Source organism: Etheostoma cragini, chromosome 18 (genome assembly GCF_013103735.1).
Source record: "Etheostoma cragini isolate CJK2018 chromosome 18, CSU_Ecrag_1.0, whole genome shotgun sequence".
Classification (NCBI taxonomy): domain Eukaryota; kingdom Metazoa; phylum Chordata; class Actinopteri; order Perciformes; family Percidae; genus Etheostoma; species Etheostoma cragini.
The window spans coordinates 16937877-16955111 of record NC_048424.1 but is presented as its reverse complement, the minus strand read 5'-3'; the positions used below and the strand labels follow the sequence as shown (position 1 = coordinate 16955111).

At 42.1% G+C, this 17235-nt stretch overlaps 2 protein-coding genes across 4 annotated transcripts in view; one reads left to right on the top strand and one right to left on the bottom strand.

Annotated features, from left to right (window-relative positions):
• The window catches only part of mdn1 (midasin AAA ATPase 1), a 61175-nt gene extending 59922 nt beyond the window's left edge, over positions 1 to 1253 (bottom strand). The window contains exons 1-2 of one of the 2 annotated variants that reach the window (XM_034899961.1): positions 984 to 1253; positions 537 to 763 (exon numbers count right to left, since the gene is read on the bottom strand). In XM_034899961.1, coding sequence (XP_034755852.1) covers positions 537 to 763; positions 984 to 1079 — 323 coding nt within the window. In that variant the 5' untranslated portion in view covers positions 1080 to 1253. The remainder of the gene's footprint in view (positions 1 to 536; positions 764 to 983) is intronic. The other variant, XM_034899962.1, reaches the window with a different exon arrangement.
• Positions 1254 to 1387: 134 nt separating this feature from the next.
• Positions 1388 to 13501, top strand: casp8ap2 (caspase 8 associated protein 2). 2 transcript variants are annotated; one of them, XM_034899964.1, is made up of 11 exons: positions 1389 to 1645; positions 2833 to 2905; positions 3277 to 3351; positions 3481 to 3581; positions 4631 to 4705; positions 5128 to 5243; positions 5458 to 5640; positions 5698 to 7832; positions 9163 to 11887; positions 12556 to 12655; positions 12749 to 13501. In XM_034899964.1, exons 2-11 carry the CDS (start codon positions 2872 to 2874, stop codon positions 12809 to 12811), a joined length of 5607 nt encoding a protein of 1868 aa, XP_034755855.1. In that variant the 5' UTR covers positions 1389 to 1645; positions 2833 to 2871; the 3' UTR covers positions 12812 to 13501. The 2 variants fall into 2 exon arrangements, with proteins under 2 accessions (XP_034755854.1, XP_034755855.1); XM_034899963.1 differs by having other exon boundaries at positions 1388 to 1645; positions 5458 to 7832.
• Positions 13502 to 17235: the final 3734 nt, after the last annotated feature.

The window sequence follows — 17235 nt, the reverse complement described above, 5'->3', positions numbered from 1 at the left end:
ATTGTGATTGGTTTAAAGAAATGTAAACAACCCAGTTTTTTTTCCTTCTATCCCAGAATGCATCTGTGATGAAGCCAAACATTACTCTACAGGATTGTGGAGACACAGCTGGAAAGGCCAGACTACATGAGGGGACTACTGATGTGTCCATTTTTTCCCAATTTCGACCAAAGCATGGCGGCTAAAGTCAAAGCTGGATTACCAACTTGGCAAAGACCCCAGACCCTCAGGGCCCCTGGAGCCCAAGTTTTACTGTGTCTGGTTTGTATGATGGTGATATTAACTGAATATCCTGTGCAAAAAAACTAGGTGTAATACCTTTGATATTTCAAATGATATTGTGCCAAAAGGGTGCAAATACATCTGGTTACTTGAAGGCAACACAATACATGGAGAAAAGAAGAAGAAGAAGAAGAAGAAGAAGAAGAGGTGGTGGAAGGTAACAATAGGGGCCCACGCCTCATTTTTGCCAACTGAGTAAATCCAGCCATGTGTCCTGGTGCTGCCTCTCTAGTGGCTTGTGTGAGAGCACTTACGCCTGAGCATCAGGACTGATGCCGAGGAGCTTGCTGAGGGCGACACACAGCCGCTCGTGGAGGTCATGGTTGATCTTGCCTCCAGCTCTGACCCTCTCTGCGTTGCGCTCCAACAGATCCAGGACCAGCGGCCGCAGGTGGCGAGCAATAAGCAGTGTGTACTCCTTCTCCAACAGCAGCTGAGCCACACACTCCAGAATACACTGCCTGTCCTGCTGGCTCCATATCTGAGGACGACATGTCATTATGGGACATTTAAATAGTGACTTCTTGACAGCAAAGCCACACATTGTTCAATAGGTCTTCACAATATTTACAACCTAGGGTTTAACATGCAGGATAGTAGTTTTAATTAAACAAAATACCCTAAAATCATCATTAGTACAGTGACCGGTGCCCTGTGAAGGGCCACACAGCCACACATCCTCCCAAACATGTATGTCTCACCTGCTTGGACAGATACTGGCTCAGCTCGCTGTGACTTCTGTCAACATGTCTGGATATGGTGGCCAGTGACGACAGGCTCAGCTCTAAATGCTCCATCTTCTCACTCCGGGGGGCCGCTCCGCAGCCGAAACCAGCTCGCGCACTCTATGAACAGGTATTTACAGTTTTAAAGCAAACTGTGAGCTTCATCACGCGCTTATCTGTATCACAACACACGCGCACGTTCCCGTCACTGGTGTTAAAGTCCTGTCCACATGTGAGTGAAGTACAAATCCTTCCGGGTTGGAGGTTGGACTACTTTGCGTCGCACTGTGATGACGCAACTGGCAGCATCGCGAGCTGTGTCCAACTCTCTCCCCGCGAGTGGAACAGCTGTCGCTCGAGCCTGAAGTGCTGCTATTTCCCGCTTTTGGTACCAGTGTCAGCGGGCTGTGGGGCAGCGGGAACTCCTGTGGCAGAACCCCGCTGCTCTCCAGTAGTCCTACAGGGGTTCACTGCTGTTTAACCATAGGCTGTGTTTAACAGGCTTGCTGCGACAACGCAGCCACGAAGAAGAAGAGTGACAGACCGCGGGAAAATGATGTCGTTACTTCCTGTGCAATGAAGTCTTGGCGCGACAATACAGTTGTAAACAACAGGAGGACACAACAACACGCAAACACGTAAGTGAACCAACTCCTAGCTAGTTAGCTTAAGTTACTGTGATAGCATTTTATGAACGTGTGGCCGGTGCACATTAGCGTCCCTACTGACCCTCTGAGCACTTTCTCCGGCCGGCCGCTGTTTCCTTCAGTCCTAGTGAGAGCATAACTTATACGGCTATTAATGTTACACACCATTACACTGGGAGCAGAGCTAAATATGCAGCCAGCAAGATAGTTAGCTAATGATGTATTGGTTATATTAACCATAATACCATACTCAGCGATGTAAAGTTCTATCTTTTGTATAACATGATTGAAATGTAACTGTCAGATAACTCAGCGATTTAATAGTTTGGAACAGGACGGTCGCAACTCTAGTAATGTTAATGGTAGCCTAAGCTTAGTGTCACATATCAGACTGATGTTATAAATAAAGCAATAATTAGTCAGAACAGTTTCAGAAGAAACACTTCACTAACATTAAAAACTAACGTTACCTCTCCCTTATTCTGCCCGATTGTGCTGTTCTTTGCTGCCGTCTATTGTTTGGCAGTAGAGAACAAAGAGCCCTAACGTTAGCTAGACTAGCTGAGCACTATGTAGATCAGTCTAAAAGCCGCAGTTTGTCTTCAGTACGTTGATAACTTTATAGTAGATGATCTGAAGGTGTGGGTGAAATGGATCAATCCTCTATCGCAGTGTACGTTACATACTTGCATATTGCATAATGGAAATAAATGGTGACTTAGTAGGCCATAGTCAATGGTGTGGGGAAATCCATTGAGACATTATTTAGTGATAGAGCAACCCAACAGAAATGTCTATTTCTGAAAAGTCCAGCAATGTGAATGCCTAATCAAAGTGCTAATTGATTTCAAATGTATATTACATCCACTAATGCAGTTCTGCTCATTGATTCCCAACACTGCCTACATTTACCCAACCCAAGCTGAGATTATAAAGTGACTTACCAGTCAGGGGATGAACTGGATGTCCCATTAGTGGATATGTAGTTATATGGCGAGCACACTAACCTTATATGTAACACTTCAGGATTGTTATATAAACTCTAGAATCAGTAATTGAATTGATGAAATGTGTCCAGCCACGTGTTTGAGGTTCATCTTCAGCCTGTGTTAGGTGTGTTCTGACTGATATTTGTAGATTGGTAATAACTATTCATCATCCTTTGGCATTGTGGTCAGGAACTCTGTACAAAACTGAGCCACAGAGATACCAGAAGAATGGAGAACATTGACACCAAGGATGCTCCTGGTCGTAAGTTAAAACATTACATTTACACACACTTACATTTAGACTGAGTTAGTGTGTTTTATGAGGAATACTGGTTTGTAATAAGGCTATTTTAGCATATCAAATATAATAATATGGATGTGTCTACCACTACGAGTTCACTCCAATTCTCAGTCTCAGAAATTCCATTCCAGCAATTTTCTTTTCTTAATTCTACGGCCAAGTGAATGCACTAAATTTGTATCTTTTAAAAACAGTAGGTATATTTCAGAATTTGTGGCATGCCTAGCATTTGGGGTCTAATGTAGGAGTGTTTAGGGACACAGCCATAACTTTGGGTTAAGACTTGTGTTTACTGACGAAAAACATTTATAATGCATGATAATTATCCACAGTCTTTGTACCTGATGTCAGTGAAGATTCTGTGGATATCTATGAAGGTCTGGATATCGGTTTTAGCAGCGATGCAGGTAAAAGTCCTTTAAAAAAATAAAAAATAGTTTATTAAAGTTTATAGTTTTCTTGTGTTAGGAAAATAGTCCAGCACAGCAACATTGAGACATTATAATTGCAATTTGTCTTATTTTGGTTCATTACAGAGAAGTCATCTCCAAAGGCTTCTCAGCTTAAGGACTCTATGGATCTTTATGAAGAACTAGTCACAGAAGAACAGCAGAGCAAAGAGGCATCGTACTTGGAGGTGAGTTTCCATTCACCCTTTCTCTCTGTTGACCTGTTATTTTCATATACACACACACACACACACACACACACACACACACACACACACACACACACACACACACACACACACACACACACTCTGTATATGATGTCAAGTTTTATTTATTTGAGGCAAGGTGACCAGTCTCTGCCATAAACCACTTGGGGAATAACTCATGTTAATGGAAACATAGATTCAGATTTATTTTTTGGTTTTAACATGCTTGAAAGGGATCACTTAATTACACTATGGTTTGTAATGCTTTACTACACAGCCTTGTTGAATGCTCAATTCTGATTGGTCAATCAGGGCATTCTACGGTTTGTTAAATCTGTTAAGACTGTTGCTAAGTTTGCTTTGTTTGCCAACACCTGTCTGCTCTGAGCGCATCCTTTGCCTCTCTCTCTCAACCCCTGGTTTTAAAGGCTGCATTACAGTAAAGTGATGTCATTTTCTGACCTTACCAGACTGTTTTTAGCTGTTCTATTATTTCCCTTTACCCACTTAGTCATTATATCCACATTATTGGGGATTGTTTACTAAAAGTCTCATGTTAATATTTGTGAAAGCACCAACTCAACCCTGCAATATCGATATTGCTGTACTTTCTCCAAATCTCTCAGCTTTAGGGAAGCTCAAATAATTGCGATCAGGAGATGATGTCATACTCCCAGGAATGTTTGATTGGATGACGGGGCATTGTGTTGAGCCCACTGGTCCCTGCTGAGTCAACGCATTAGCGGCTGTATTTTACAAATGCAGACCTTGTATTGCAGAGTCTGGCTGTATTGTTTGCTTCCAAAGGGGTGTGTGAGGAACTGCAGTGACCAATAGTCGGATGTGAATGGTCGAGCACAGGGTTAACCTTTGTTGGTTATTCGGCGTCATACACAGCACTTGTGTGTTAAACTGTGTGTTAACAGTTGCATGCTGTGATGGAGGCTCTGCAGAGATCACCATGTTCTGAAATGCTGCTGTCAGTTGACCAAGTCTCTCACAACCCTTTTCTTTTTGTTTGTGTGCAGTTGAAATCCAGATTCCAGGCAGCTCAACTCCAAATTAAAGAGTTGCGCAGGAGAGTGGAGCAGATGGAGATCCAGGTTTGTTATATTTATTTATAGCTTTTATAGTTTGTTGTGCATTATAGCTTAATTATGGTTAATTCATTTTTTTAATCTATTTTACTAATATTCAAATTTAGTAGTTGTTTACTGTCTATCCCATATTGGTTTTTAAATAAATTTGTGTAGAATTATTATCGTCAGCCGTAGACAGTTCTTCTTGTTAGATGTAAATGTTGACCAGCTAGACGCCTCCAAACTGTTTTGTTAGGTCAAAATATATCTAGAAAATGTATCTAATGCTGAAAACGGAAAATGAGTAGAAAGCAGCTATCAAAGGAGTGTGCCTTTATGTCCACGAAGAAGAGGGATCCTCCTATGTGGCAGGAAAAAAACTTGTCTAAACCCAGCTCTAAAGGTTCAACAGTACTAACAGGTTTTTCCCTCTTTCTCTCTCACAGAATACAGGGTTGAACACTGAGAACTACCATCTCAAAAAGAACATCTCTGCACTTTTACAAACAGCTCGACAGGAGGTGACTCGAAAAGATGCAGAGATTCAGAGGTTAATCCAACAGTAAGTGCTTTTTTGATGAAGTAGTGTCTCATGATGACTGTTTTATCTGTTGACCAATGACCTGTAGGTTAATGTAATGTATGAAATACTCTATAATGTGAGCTTAGAATCTTTTTTTTATCATTGCCTAACCAATGTATATGAGAAGAAACTACTACTGCAGATTGCATTTATGTTAAATGATTAGTCACATGTAAAACTTTGTTTTCCCCAGGTCACACAAAGGTTTCCACCATCCCCAATCTCACATTAATAATCGTCGGAATCCAAGTTCCTTGAGTCGGATCTCGTTAGGCAGCTCCATTAGTAGGCCGCCTCCTCCACCTCCCCCCAATCTTTTGCAGCCTTCTTTACCATCTAGCTCTCCTCCACCTCAACCAGCTTTGCCTCCCAGGGAGGAAGACCCTCCCAGGGATCCTCCAAGGGAGGATGACCCTCCCAGGGATCCTCCCAGGGATCCTCCTCCATCCTCCAAAAGAGAAAGCAATAGTTGCACCTCTCAGCCCAATGCATCCAGCAGGAAATCCAGCAGCAGTTCATCAACCCGACACAGTGAGCCAGGTAAACACAAGTCCACGCACAGAGAAGAAAAATATCAAAGTCAAAACCTCTCTGAACCTACAGATAGGAGACATAGAAGTTGTTCAGATCCTGACGGGTCTCACAAAGCAGACAAGGACAAAGGACGAAGACATGACTCCAGATCATGTAAAAGCAAGGACTACCTAAATGTTGAGGGGCGCCACAGATCAGACGAGTCAAGAACCCCTCCGCCAGAGATTCCACATGCTGCTGTTACCTTTGATGACAAGAAAAGGAGAAGTCGAGAGCGGAGACCGGATGCAGCCAAAATGTCAACACCAATGTCAACACACAGCTCTAAAGAGAGCCGTGGCCGAGATCATAGAAAAATCCAGACTAGTGACAAACATGTCGGGAGGAAGAAGGATGGGAAAGATTCCTCTTCACATCACCGTGCTGAGCGCTGCAGTAATTCTTCCAAAGAGAGGGGAGAGAAAAGACTGTCGAAGGATTATCAAAGGAAGGAGGATAGACGACGTGAAGAGGACGTCTGCAGAAAACATAAGAGGAGCACTTCATCAGAGACGAGCAGAGAACGTGAGAAAGCCAAAGCAAAAGAATCAGACCAGAGTAAAGTGGATGCCAGTAGTAAGGGGGGGAAAAAGAAGACATATGAGGCCTCAAAAAGGTCATCTGAAGGACCAAATATCACTGAGAAGAGCTTTGTGGAGGACAATAGTCCAAACAGAAAATTGTGTTTCATGGAAACATTAAATCTAACCCTTTCACCAATTAAGAAGCAAGTGTTGCCTGCCAATACCACCCATGTTGAGCTCCCACCAGTGGACAAGGTAATGGAAAATTGGGCAGATGATGAAAGTTCACAACCTAACGTTGAGGACATGTGTGTGATTGATGAACTAAACAGCAGTGAATTAGAACCACTGTTAGAAGATGTTGCAGATGTCACCAAAAAGTCAAATGCTGAAATGACACACAAGAGCTGTGACCATGGAAAAGATGTCCAGGAGGAAGACAAAAAGCAGAGTAAAAGTCCTGCAGCTGACAAGCATTGTGAAGACCGTTCAGTCCAGTCTACCTCATCTCACAGCCTACACCCAGGTAATGCAGGAAATCCAATGGCTGGGCATCTCGCAGCAACATCAGCAGAGATTAGTTCTCCACAATCAAGAAATTATGAAGACAAAATCCAGCAGGCCTCAGACAGCCAGGGAAATGATTGTGGATCTATGGAGACTACGGATGGTGACAGTGACACGCCCCGATGCATTTTTGAACAGCACACAGGCAATTCTTCACACAAAGTAAATCCTAGAAATGATATTGACCAGTCTGTTGCTATTACAGACCCTGTTATGTTTGATTCAAGTGCAGAACGTAAGTGTACAAATCCTAAACCTGCAGTACAGAAAAGCCTCCCTGTGGATTCAGAAGATGCAGCTGCTTCCCCCTTAGGAGGAAATCCTGTAGCTGAAGATGTTACTGACAAGGTTAACCACGAAAGTCAGCAAATGTCTACCACTATTCTGCCTCAGGACTGTCAGCAAGTACTCCAGGTTTCCAATTCCATTCACAAGAAAGATGCTGGTCATACGCAAGATGGTCCTAAAGATGCAGTATCCAGTACAATAAGCCTGGAATCCCTTCCACAAGAAGGGCTGAGTCTAGCTGAGGCTATATACGTTTTAACACAGACAAATGAAGACATCAATGAAAGCAGTAGCATCTGCACTGAGCCAAGCTCTTCCACTGGCTGCATCGCCGTGTCCAAAGTCAGCAGCACCACCGAGGAGACGGCGCTGCCAGAGAAGTACAGGAACCTGACTTTCACACCAAAGAAGAGCTTCACCCCCCGCAAGTGTCATAGCGTTGAGCCTTCCAGTTCCGTGCCTTTACTCCATGATGAGGACTCCATGATGCTCACACTAAGCAATCTGAAGAGAATCCCTGATGCCATAAGCCCTCTGAGGAGCCCCATACGGATAACCAAGAGGAGTCTTCTCCATGTTCACGGCAAGCCAGGTCATGTCAAGAGCCTACAAAAAGGTAATGTTGACCTGATTTAAAACCGGTCATGTCATATGAAATCTTACACACACATAGATCCAGAAGACCATTGTGGTTGCTCTTCATTTCTTAGGCATCATTATTTCTTAGAAACCCACTCTGTGTTTTTGTGGTGCTCCTATTTATTTTTAAAATGGTTATCCTGGCAAATAGAGGTCTTAACTCTGCTGATTTCATATGTCCACAAGTGCAGTCACTTAGCCAATATAGGATTGGTCTGAAGACTACACATTTGAAAATGTAATAAATCTGAAGGTGGGAATTTTGAATAAAGGTCACAGCCTAAATTTGGATTGTTCAGCATTGGCAGGGAGGGAGATTAGGTATGGGATGTTGTGGCTCACTTCAGAAAGGGCACACTAAATTTTAGCTGAAGGATTGCGGCTATGGTTCAGTGTTAAATGGAATATGAAGAACAGTTCCAAACACACTCACACACACCTAACTTACTAGAGTAGAGGGCTTTGAGTCCCTGAACAACCCCAACAGCTACAGCTGCCTAAATGCTCTTTCAGTTGTTATACAACTGAAAGAGCTGTTTTATGATGTAACTAGCTTCAGTATATCCCAGTCCCTCAAATCAATAAATGCAAATAACATCAGCTATTGTCATCTAAGCAATGGCTTCTCACAAAGCTATAACAGTTAATATTGTTAAGAGGGCTGCACCTCAGAGGTATGAGATGCAGATCTTTACAAGATAGGGACCTGTTCATTAGTCCTGTAACAATTATTGCATAATTCTATAATAGCCAATTATTTAACATAATCACGGTTTCACCTCAATGAATTGCTACCATTAGCTAAGGTCTTAAGGCATATGACTGGTAGTTGTTGATGTTGTTTGGTTAGGACACATTTTAACTACAGTATATGTGATTATTGTCAGACTATATAGTTTTATAATTATTATTTCAATTGTTAGTTGTTAGTTAGTTAGGCACTCAAACCCATAAACGTTCATAGCAACAGAATGACGGGGGGGGGGGGTACAGTTAGAAACAATGTTTTATGGTAATAAAGAGGGATTGTTGTAACTGTGTTATTATATTAACTGGGTCACATGGCAGTGATATTTAACCAGAAGATCCTGGGATTCATTCAAAACTTTGAAGAAAAAAAGTAATACATAGAATAATATTTTTTTAATATGACTGAAAAAGAAAATGATATTGTTAATTACAATTATGTCTGAGACAATTAATTGTACAGCAACATTTACAATTGTTCCAGCTCCACTGATAAGATGTTTTAATCTTAATGACATGTTGAATGTCTAACCCTGCTTTGCTTTTCCACGGCTGTGCAGAGTTCTCCACCACAGCTGTTGATGCCAACACAAAGAAGTTGGACGTAAACAAAGAAAACAAGTATCCGGGTTCACCTGCAAACCATGACGCACAAAACTTGGTGGATGAGGTATCCGACCTGCCTTCAAGTCTCTCTGACACGGAACTGGAGGAAGGGGAAATTTTCAGCGAAAGTGATGGGGAGGCTACAGATTCTTCTCTTCCTGCGCACAAGAAGGCCAAGTTAGCACAGCCAGTCAAACATAAACCAAGTCCTAAGTGTGTGCTAAAGAGGAAATCCAAAGAAAGGTTGGTTGCATCAAAAGACACTCATGAAACAGCAGGTGTAGCGACACCAAGTCCGAAGAGTCGTTTTAAAACCGTTTGTCCTGCAGCAACCAAAGCACCTTTTTCCACCATGGAGGAAGTAATGGAGACATTCAAGATGGTTCGTACTGAGATCAGAAAAAAGTACATGAAGCTTCATAAAACCTTTCCCAAGAAGAGCTTCTATGGTGTGATGTTCAATTTCCAGGAATCTTTCTTAGAATTTGTGGACGGTGCTCATTTTGGTCAAATATGCAGTCAGTCAAGGGAGCTGAAATCCATGCTGAAGAAATTGATTGTTTCTGTGTTTGGCAAAGTATCAAATAATGGTATTGTGAAACGCATTTTTGAACAGCAAGCAGTCAATCTGAAGCAAAGGTTGTGGGACTTTGTCGATGTCCAAGTCGACTACTTGTTGAAGGATATTTACACGGCACTAAAGAGCCTTTGCAAACCAGCGAAAGCTCAGGCTGAGGATGCCAAGCCCCGTGGAAATGATAAAGTATCCCGACAGCCTCCAGCAAAGAGAACATCTTGTCAACAACCGGATGCACAATCGCCTCCGTCCAGCCTGAAGCAAATCAAGCCATGCGCTGTCGCACCTTACAAAACAGGCCTTGGAAGCAGAGGAAAGGATATCAGAATCACACATGTGGAGATAGACAGGAGTGTTGATCTACAGCCAACAAGTTTCCCACATACACAAACAGTGGCCAACCACCTTCCTTCAAAAAGTATTCCTTCAACTCCAGAGAAAAGTAACAAATCTTCTTTGGTTGTCCCTCAAAATGTCTCTTTGCTTGAGAAAACGGACTTTGAGCTTCTCACAGAACAGCAAGCTTCCAGTTTAACGTTCAACCTGGTGAGAGACACTCAAATGGGAGAAATCTTCAAGTGCCTCCTGCAAGGATCCGACTTGTTAGAAAGCAACGGCATCACTGCAGACAGCACAGCCTGGTCCCTCAGTACACCCAGGAAGGATGGAGAGAGGTTCCTCAGCATTACCACACCCACTAAATTTAACTCTCCGTCCAAACTGCTCTCGCCAACAAAATTTGCTACGCCCTCAAAACTTATTGCAACATGGTCTAGCATTTCCCCCCGCAAGATGATGTCTCCACCAACCAAAGATCAGATCCCGCTGAATCCAGCTTTATTTGATGAGAGTTGTTTGTTAGAAGTGCCTTCAGAGAGTAGCACAGTGCTGCAGTCCAGCCTGGCTTCACAGAGGTCGTATTCCATTCTAGCTGAAGATCTGGCAGTCTCCCTCACCATTCCATCACCTCTCAAGTCCGACGGCCACCTCAGCTTCCTACAGCCGTCGGGCATGCACCACATGTCCACGCCAGACAGCGTCATCAGCGCTCACATTAGTGAGGACGCACTGCTGGACGAGGAAGACGCTTCAGAGCAGGACATTCACCTGGCCCTCGACACCGACAACTCCAGCTGTGGCTCCAGCAGCAGCCAAGTACTCGCCACACCTTTTTTGTTCAAGCCTGACCTGCCCATGCACGCGCTTGTGATGGAGAAGTCCAATGATCATTTCATTGTAAAGATTCGCCAGGCGGCCACAGGAGCAGGTGCCAGGCTTACTGTCGAGAAAAACTCAGGTCAAATACTAACCGAAGAAGATGACGTGGACACTAAAGACAGTCGAGCAAAAGCTGTTTTGTCGGACAAATCGTGGAATGAGGCTCCTTTAAATGCTGTAGCGTCAGAGAAAAGTCTATCTGGGACCAATGCAGACATCCATCTCACTCAGGATGAGAGCTTAACACTAACAAAACATCCATCCCACGAAAAAGATTTATCAACTCAGCAAAATACCGCAAAAGTTTGTTTTCCTGAGGATTCACAGAAACTGTCGGAGTCTCTGAAAACTACTTCTTCAGACAAGAGTTTACCCAACGGTGCTCATTTCTTTGGACAGATCAGCCCGGCATCCAGCGGAGAAGATATCCCAGCCACTGCTGATGAGAAGGCAAGTGACTCACCCCACAGAACAGAAGAGGGGACGGCTCTTTCTAAAGCTCAGGAAAGGATCAGTAGCTCTGAAACCCTGGTTTCAGATACCAGTCCACATCAGCCAGCTGACAGCTCTGAAACTAATCACAGGAGCCAAGTGTCAGCGTCACATGATTCAGATGAAATGCAGGTGTCAGAGAGAAGTCTCGTCATTGCAGAGGACGACATTAGCAGCACACCAGAGAGAGAGCAAAAGCATTGTGACAAAGGTCGAAAACGGAAGAAGCACCAGAAATCAAAAGCCAAGCGGTGTAGAAAGGAGGATGAGGAGAGTAGAGAAGAGGACGGTGAACGTGAATCCAAATCCTCCCCAGCATCTCTCTCCCCCAACAGTCTCTACGCCAAGAACGTGATCAGGAAGAAGGGCGAAGTGGTGCTGGCGTGGACCAGGTCAGTACTTGGTTCTGTATTCCCCATCCTCTCAGAGGTAGAGATCATACTGCAGTTATGTAAGTTTGTCTTTGTGTCCAAGTGCTTAACTTTGGTTTCCAAGTCTTAAACAAGTTCTAATGTCCTTTGACTAAAATGTTTGGGATCCAGATTTCAGGACACTCTACAGAGTCACTGCACCCAGCTACTCTGTAAAGAGCGTTTCACCTTTCTGTTTCATTCTGCTTACGTACTGATGTTCTGCACAAAGGAAATGTATAACGGATCAATACAGTTCAGTGAATTATTATTATTGAGTTAAACATAGCAGATACAGCATGTTCATTGGTACAGTGTAAGGTCGTACAGGTTGTGTTTGGAGCGAGCCTGGCTAGCCGTTACCCCCCCTCCAGCCTGTTTGCTGAGTTAGGCTAGTCCAACTACCAGCTTGTAACTGTTTTTTTCTTCTTCTTCTGCAGAAAGGTTAATCACTTTTTCGCAGTGAAATGTAATAAAGATTCAGTTTTTTTGTTTTTTGGAATTGTCTACTCAAAACAAATCTTTATTGTCTTTGATTATTATCATTTGTGTAGAAAGAAGTGTATGCAGTTACATATAAAGACCTGGGGACGGTAGTCATGGCAACCCAATGTCCCTAACGCTTAACACCTGTGTTCTGCTTCTTCCAGAGATGAAGATCGAGCTATTCTGATTGACCTGAAGACAAAAGGGGCTTCACGGGACACTTTCTCTGCCTTGTCAGAGAAACTTGATAAGCCGTCAGAGCGGGTGAGTTCATTTCTTCTCTTTTCTGTCATAGTCCTGTGTTAGGACGTACATGCACAGGCATATTTGAACTCTTAACTGATTTTCTTTGATCAGATTGCTGACCGATTCTACCAGCTGATGAAGCTTTTTAAGAAGCAGGAGAAGATGGACACTTGATCCCTGTGACTGTGTTATTGCAAGTGATTCTTGTCTTAGAGCATTTCCACACACATGCTGTGGCAGCAACACTAGTATGTTGACTGCTGCTCATGTGACATGTTGCTGGAAGAAGTGACCGCAGGGTGGCCCCGTGGGTCACAGGATGGAGCCCCACGTAGGCGGCTCTGCCTATCCAGTTCCCTGAACGGAGCCCTGCATAGTCCAGACAAGACAAATATGAGTGACCGTTTAAGCCCAGCTTTGTTACTCAACAAAAAGTCCTGAACCCAGTCACTGCCTGGGGAGGTGTTAGGTTCTGGATACTGAGCTGGACCTGTTCATACTGGTCATGTGGAAAATAAGGACATTTTCAGTCCCTAAAAGTAGTGGAGGGAAACAACTGAAAGCATGAACCATCAGAGACCATGAGCTCTGTGACTGATAGGTTGGGCCATTTTAGTAGAATTCTGTGTGAGATATTTTGGATATTTTTATTTTAACGTATTTGTATGGGGGGGGGGGAATGCTTGAAATCTTTGAAGGTTGTTCAAATGTTTACGTACCTATTTTATGTACAGGACAGTCCATTTATCTCAAATACAAAGGAAACGTATCTGTGGACATACATGGAATTGATTTATCAAACATAAACAGAATGGAATGCAATATTGTGAATATCTTTACTAAAAATAAAGTTTTATTTATTTATTTTGGTGTCTGTTTCCACTAATCAGCCAAACAGAATAACATGTCACTGTCCATCTCTTATAGACAAAGAGAGGGGTACTGACATCAAAAAACCATTTGCCAGTTAGTGTGATGTGTGTTTGTGATCATGTGAAGAATAAATATGTTAGTGGGATTAGATACAACGGAGTAAGAACAGAAGAATCTGAATACAATTGGAAAGGAATTACTAAAACAACTTTGAATACAGTTTAGGGTGAGATTGATACCAACAAAGCGTGTGATACATTCCTGATATTTAAATCGTATGCTGAACACTCCTTGAAAATGATACAACAAAAACAAAGATTATTATAATAAAAATGATATCAAAGGCATATAAAATGTGTTAAATAATAGGAGTGGATCAATGAATGTAAACTACCCTCAGCATGGCATTATGACAGGACTGTATGCAATATGGATGATGTGGTTAAAAGTGTGGCAGAAGAAATGAATAATCCAGTTAGGGTCAGGATTATTGACATTTCTTTTTTTTAATTTGTTTATTAATTCCCAGTGGGCAAATTACAATTTACACACTGTGTACACACTTTGTTAGCAATCACACACAGGCATGAAATACACGCTCAGGACCTATACATGCACTAATGGAGAAGTGTCACAGCTGAACCAGCGCACTGAGCGGTTGGGGGGGTACAGTGCCTTGCTCAAGAGCACCTGGCAGTGCCCAGGAGGTGAAGTGGCATCTCTCCAGCCGACAATCCGCACTCCCTACTTTTGGTCCATACGGGTACTTGAAACCAGTGACCCTCCGGTTCCCAGCCCAACTCCCTTTGGACTGGCTACTGCCACCCCATTGTTGTGTATAAAGTACTTGTAAGCAATACTTGAGTTACAGTACAAGTATTTTACCAGAAAATAACTGTGGAAGAAGTCAAAATCACTTTTTAGAATATCTATCTTTCATCAGTCTATCAGTCAATATGCTTCCTCCTCTTCTTTAGTTTTGGACTATGGTTATTGTTTTTATGCTGCTTAGCAACAAACAGGCATCATGTCACTAACTGGAATAGAGCGTGCATTATCTTGCATTGTAGGAGAATTGATTCACCAAACCTGTTTTTTCCAGTGTCACACATTTCTTCCGATTTTATTTTATAGTAACCAGTAACTAAGATGCTCAGGGGCTATGTAGTGGAGTAAATGTATACATTTTATTTAGGAACTGTACTGGAATTAAAGAATACATTTTATTTAGGAAATTAAGCAAATGTTGTGCATGCCGGACATAGTGCATTTGACACTGAAACACTCAGCAAAATGGGTTGTTTTAAACATTGCTCTGAGGAACAGCGGACCTTGATTAAAAAGTTGATTGGAAAGGGAAAAACATAAAGAAATGCAGAAAATAATAGGCTGCTCAGCCAAAATGATTTCATGGCATCCAAAGCCTGAACGATGTGGGAAAAAACGGTCAACTACCATTCAAACTGATCAAAGAATAGCCAAAATGGCAAAGGCTCAAACTATGATAAGGTCCAGGAAAATCAAAGAAGACTTAAAGTTACCTGTGTTACAATCAGAAGGCATGTGAAGCAAAGCTATTAGCTAGAAGCTCCGGCAAAGTCCCATTGCTAAAAAAATGTATGTACTAAATAGGTTGAAATTTTGTGTGACCAAAGGAGAAATGTTGCAACATTCTGTGGCGTGATGTGAGAGCAACATTTTTCTTTTTGGGTCCATGGGCCGCAGACGACCCCCATGCACTGAATTCATGCCATAGTACACTGTGAAGACAGAAATCATGTTATGGGAATGTTTCTCATACATGTGGTGTTAGGCTTATCTATGTCATACCAGGGATCATGGATCAGTTTCAATACATCAAAATACTGTATACTGTGTACTGTGTACTCCTGTGTTTGTGTGTACCCGTCTTATAATATGTTATCTGTACCTTTTTATCGGGACATAGAGTCTGTAAATAAAGTTAAATATATAATGTTGTTTATAAATAAAATCTACTCTCTCACTTCTCTAAAATATTAGATAAAAGTGTATGCCAATAGATTGGATAATTTATTGAGAAGCATGAATTGTTAGTTGACAGTATGGATTCAGGTTGAAATGATCTACATCCATGGCATCAATGGAGTTAAATAAAGACATAACCAGTTCTATTGATTAAAAAAAAATAGGACTGGACACGCTCAACTTATATAGATGCTTAGAAAGCTTTGAAGGCTGGGTAGGAGAGGACTTCAATTTGACACTTTATTCCTACACAACGGACGTTTGGGGCGGCGCCTTTCCTCAGTGTGTGCAACTAATACTCCTCACACAGGTGGTTTAATAATACAACTAATACTCCTCACACAGGTGGTTTAATAATACAACTAATACTCCTCACACAGGTGGTTTAATAATACAACTAATACTCCTCACAGAGGTGGTTTAATAATACAACGAATACTCCTCACACAGGTGGTTTAATAATACAACTAATACTCCTCAAACAGGTGGTTTAATAATACAACTAATACTCCTCACACAGGTGGTTTGTTATATACAGCACAGGTGGAGTTGATCCTCCACTAGCTCATTAATCCCAACAGATGGAGCTACACCAGTCCAGACCAGGATTTGGGAACATTACACTAATAAGCAGTGGAGGTATTTATAATTTTGAAAAAGGAATTTGACACAATTGATCATCATTAATGAATCAATAAACTAGAAATGTAGGGTATTTGACTGGCTGTACTCAACTGGATGAAAAGCTACATACACAGATAGGGGATCACAAATCAAAGTACTTAAATTTCACTTGTGGAGTCCACAGGGGTCAATTTTGGGACCAAAATTACTTATTCTTCACATAAATGACATATGACACTAATATTTATAATACATAAAGGTTCTCACAGCAGAAATGAGTTAAAAATGTGGTTTGACTTAGATAATTTATCTTTCAATTTATACAAATCCAAGGCATGTTTTGAATGAGAAAGCACTTCATATTCTGTGCAGTTCACTTGTGATACCGTATATAATTGACAACAAATGAAAACCACCTTACACCTTATCACTAAGCACATTTCAAATAAGAGCCATTCAGACAGTAAACAGTATACTGTATATGAAACACCTTCAAGTTTAAAGATGTGGTTGAATTTAAGACCACATCTGTTCACAAACAGAGAAGTGAGAAAGGAGAGTGAATGTCTCACTGGTGTTAACAGTGGTTTTTTTTGTTTAGTCAATTCAATTCCATTCCCAGTATCATTTCATAACAAGAGTTATGTTTTGGGGCCACTACTCTTCATCATTTACCTGCTTCCCCTCGGCAATATCTTCCGCAAATTTAACATTCACTTCCACTGTTACGCCGATGACACCCAGCTCTACCTCTCCACCAAACCCTCGTCCACTCTCCCGCCCACCTCCCTTACGGATTACATCTCTGAAATAAAAATCTGGCTCACCCAAAACTTCCTCAAATTAAACAGTAATAAAACCGAGGTTCTCCTGATTGGCACCAAAGCCACTCTTTCCAAAACAGACAGTTTTTCTCTCATAATTGACAACTGCTCCGTCTCACCCTCCCCCAAGGTTAAGAGTCTGGGTGTCATCGTTGACAGCACATTATCCTTTCAACCCCATGTCAATAACAATACCCGGTCTGCCTACTTCCACCTACGTAACATCAATCGCCTCCGCCCCTCCCTTACCCCCCACACTGCTGCAATTCT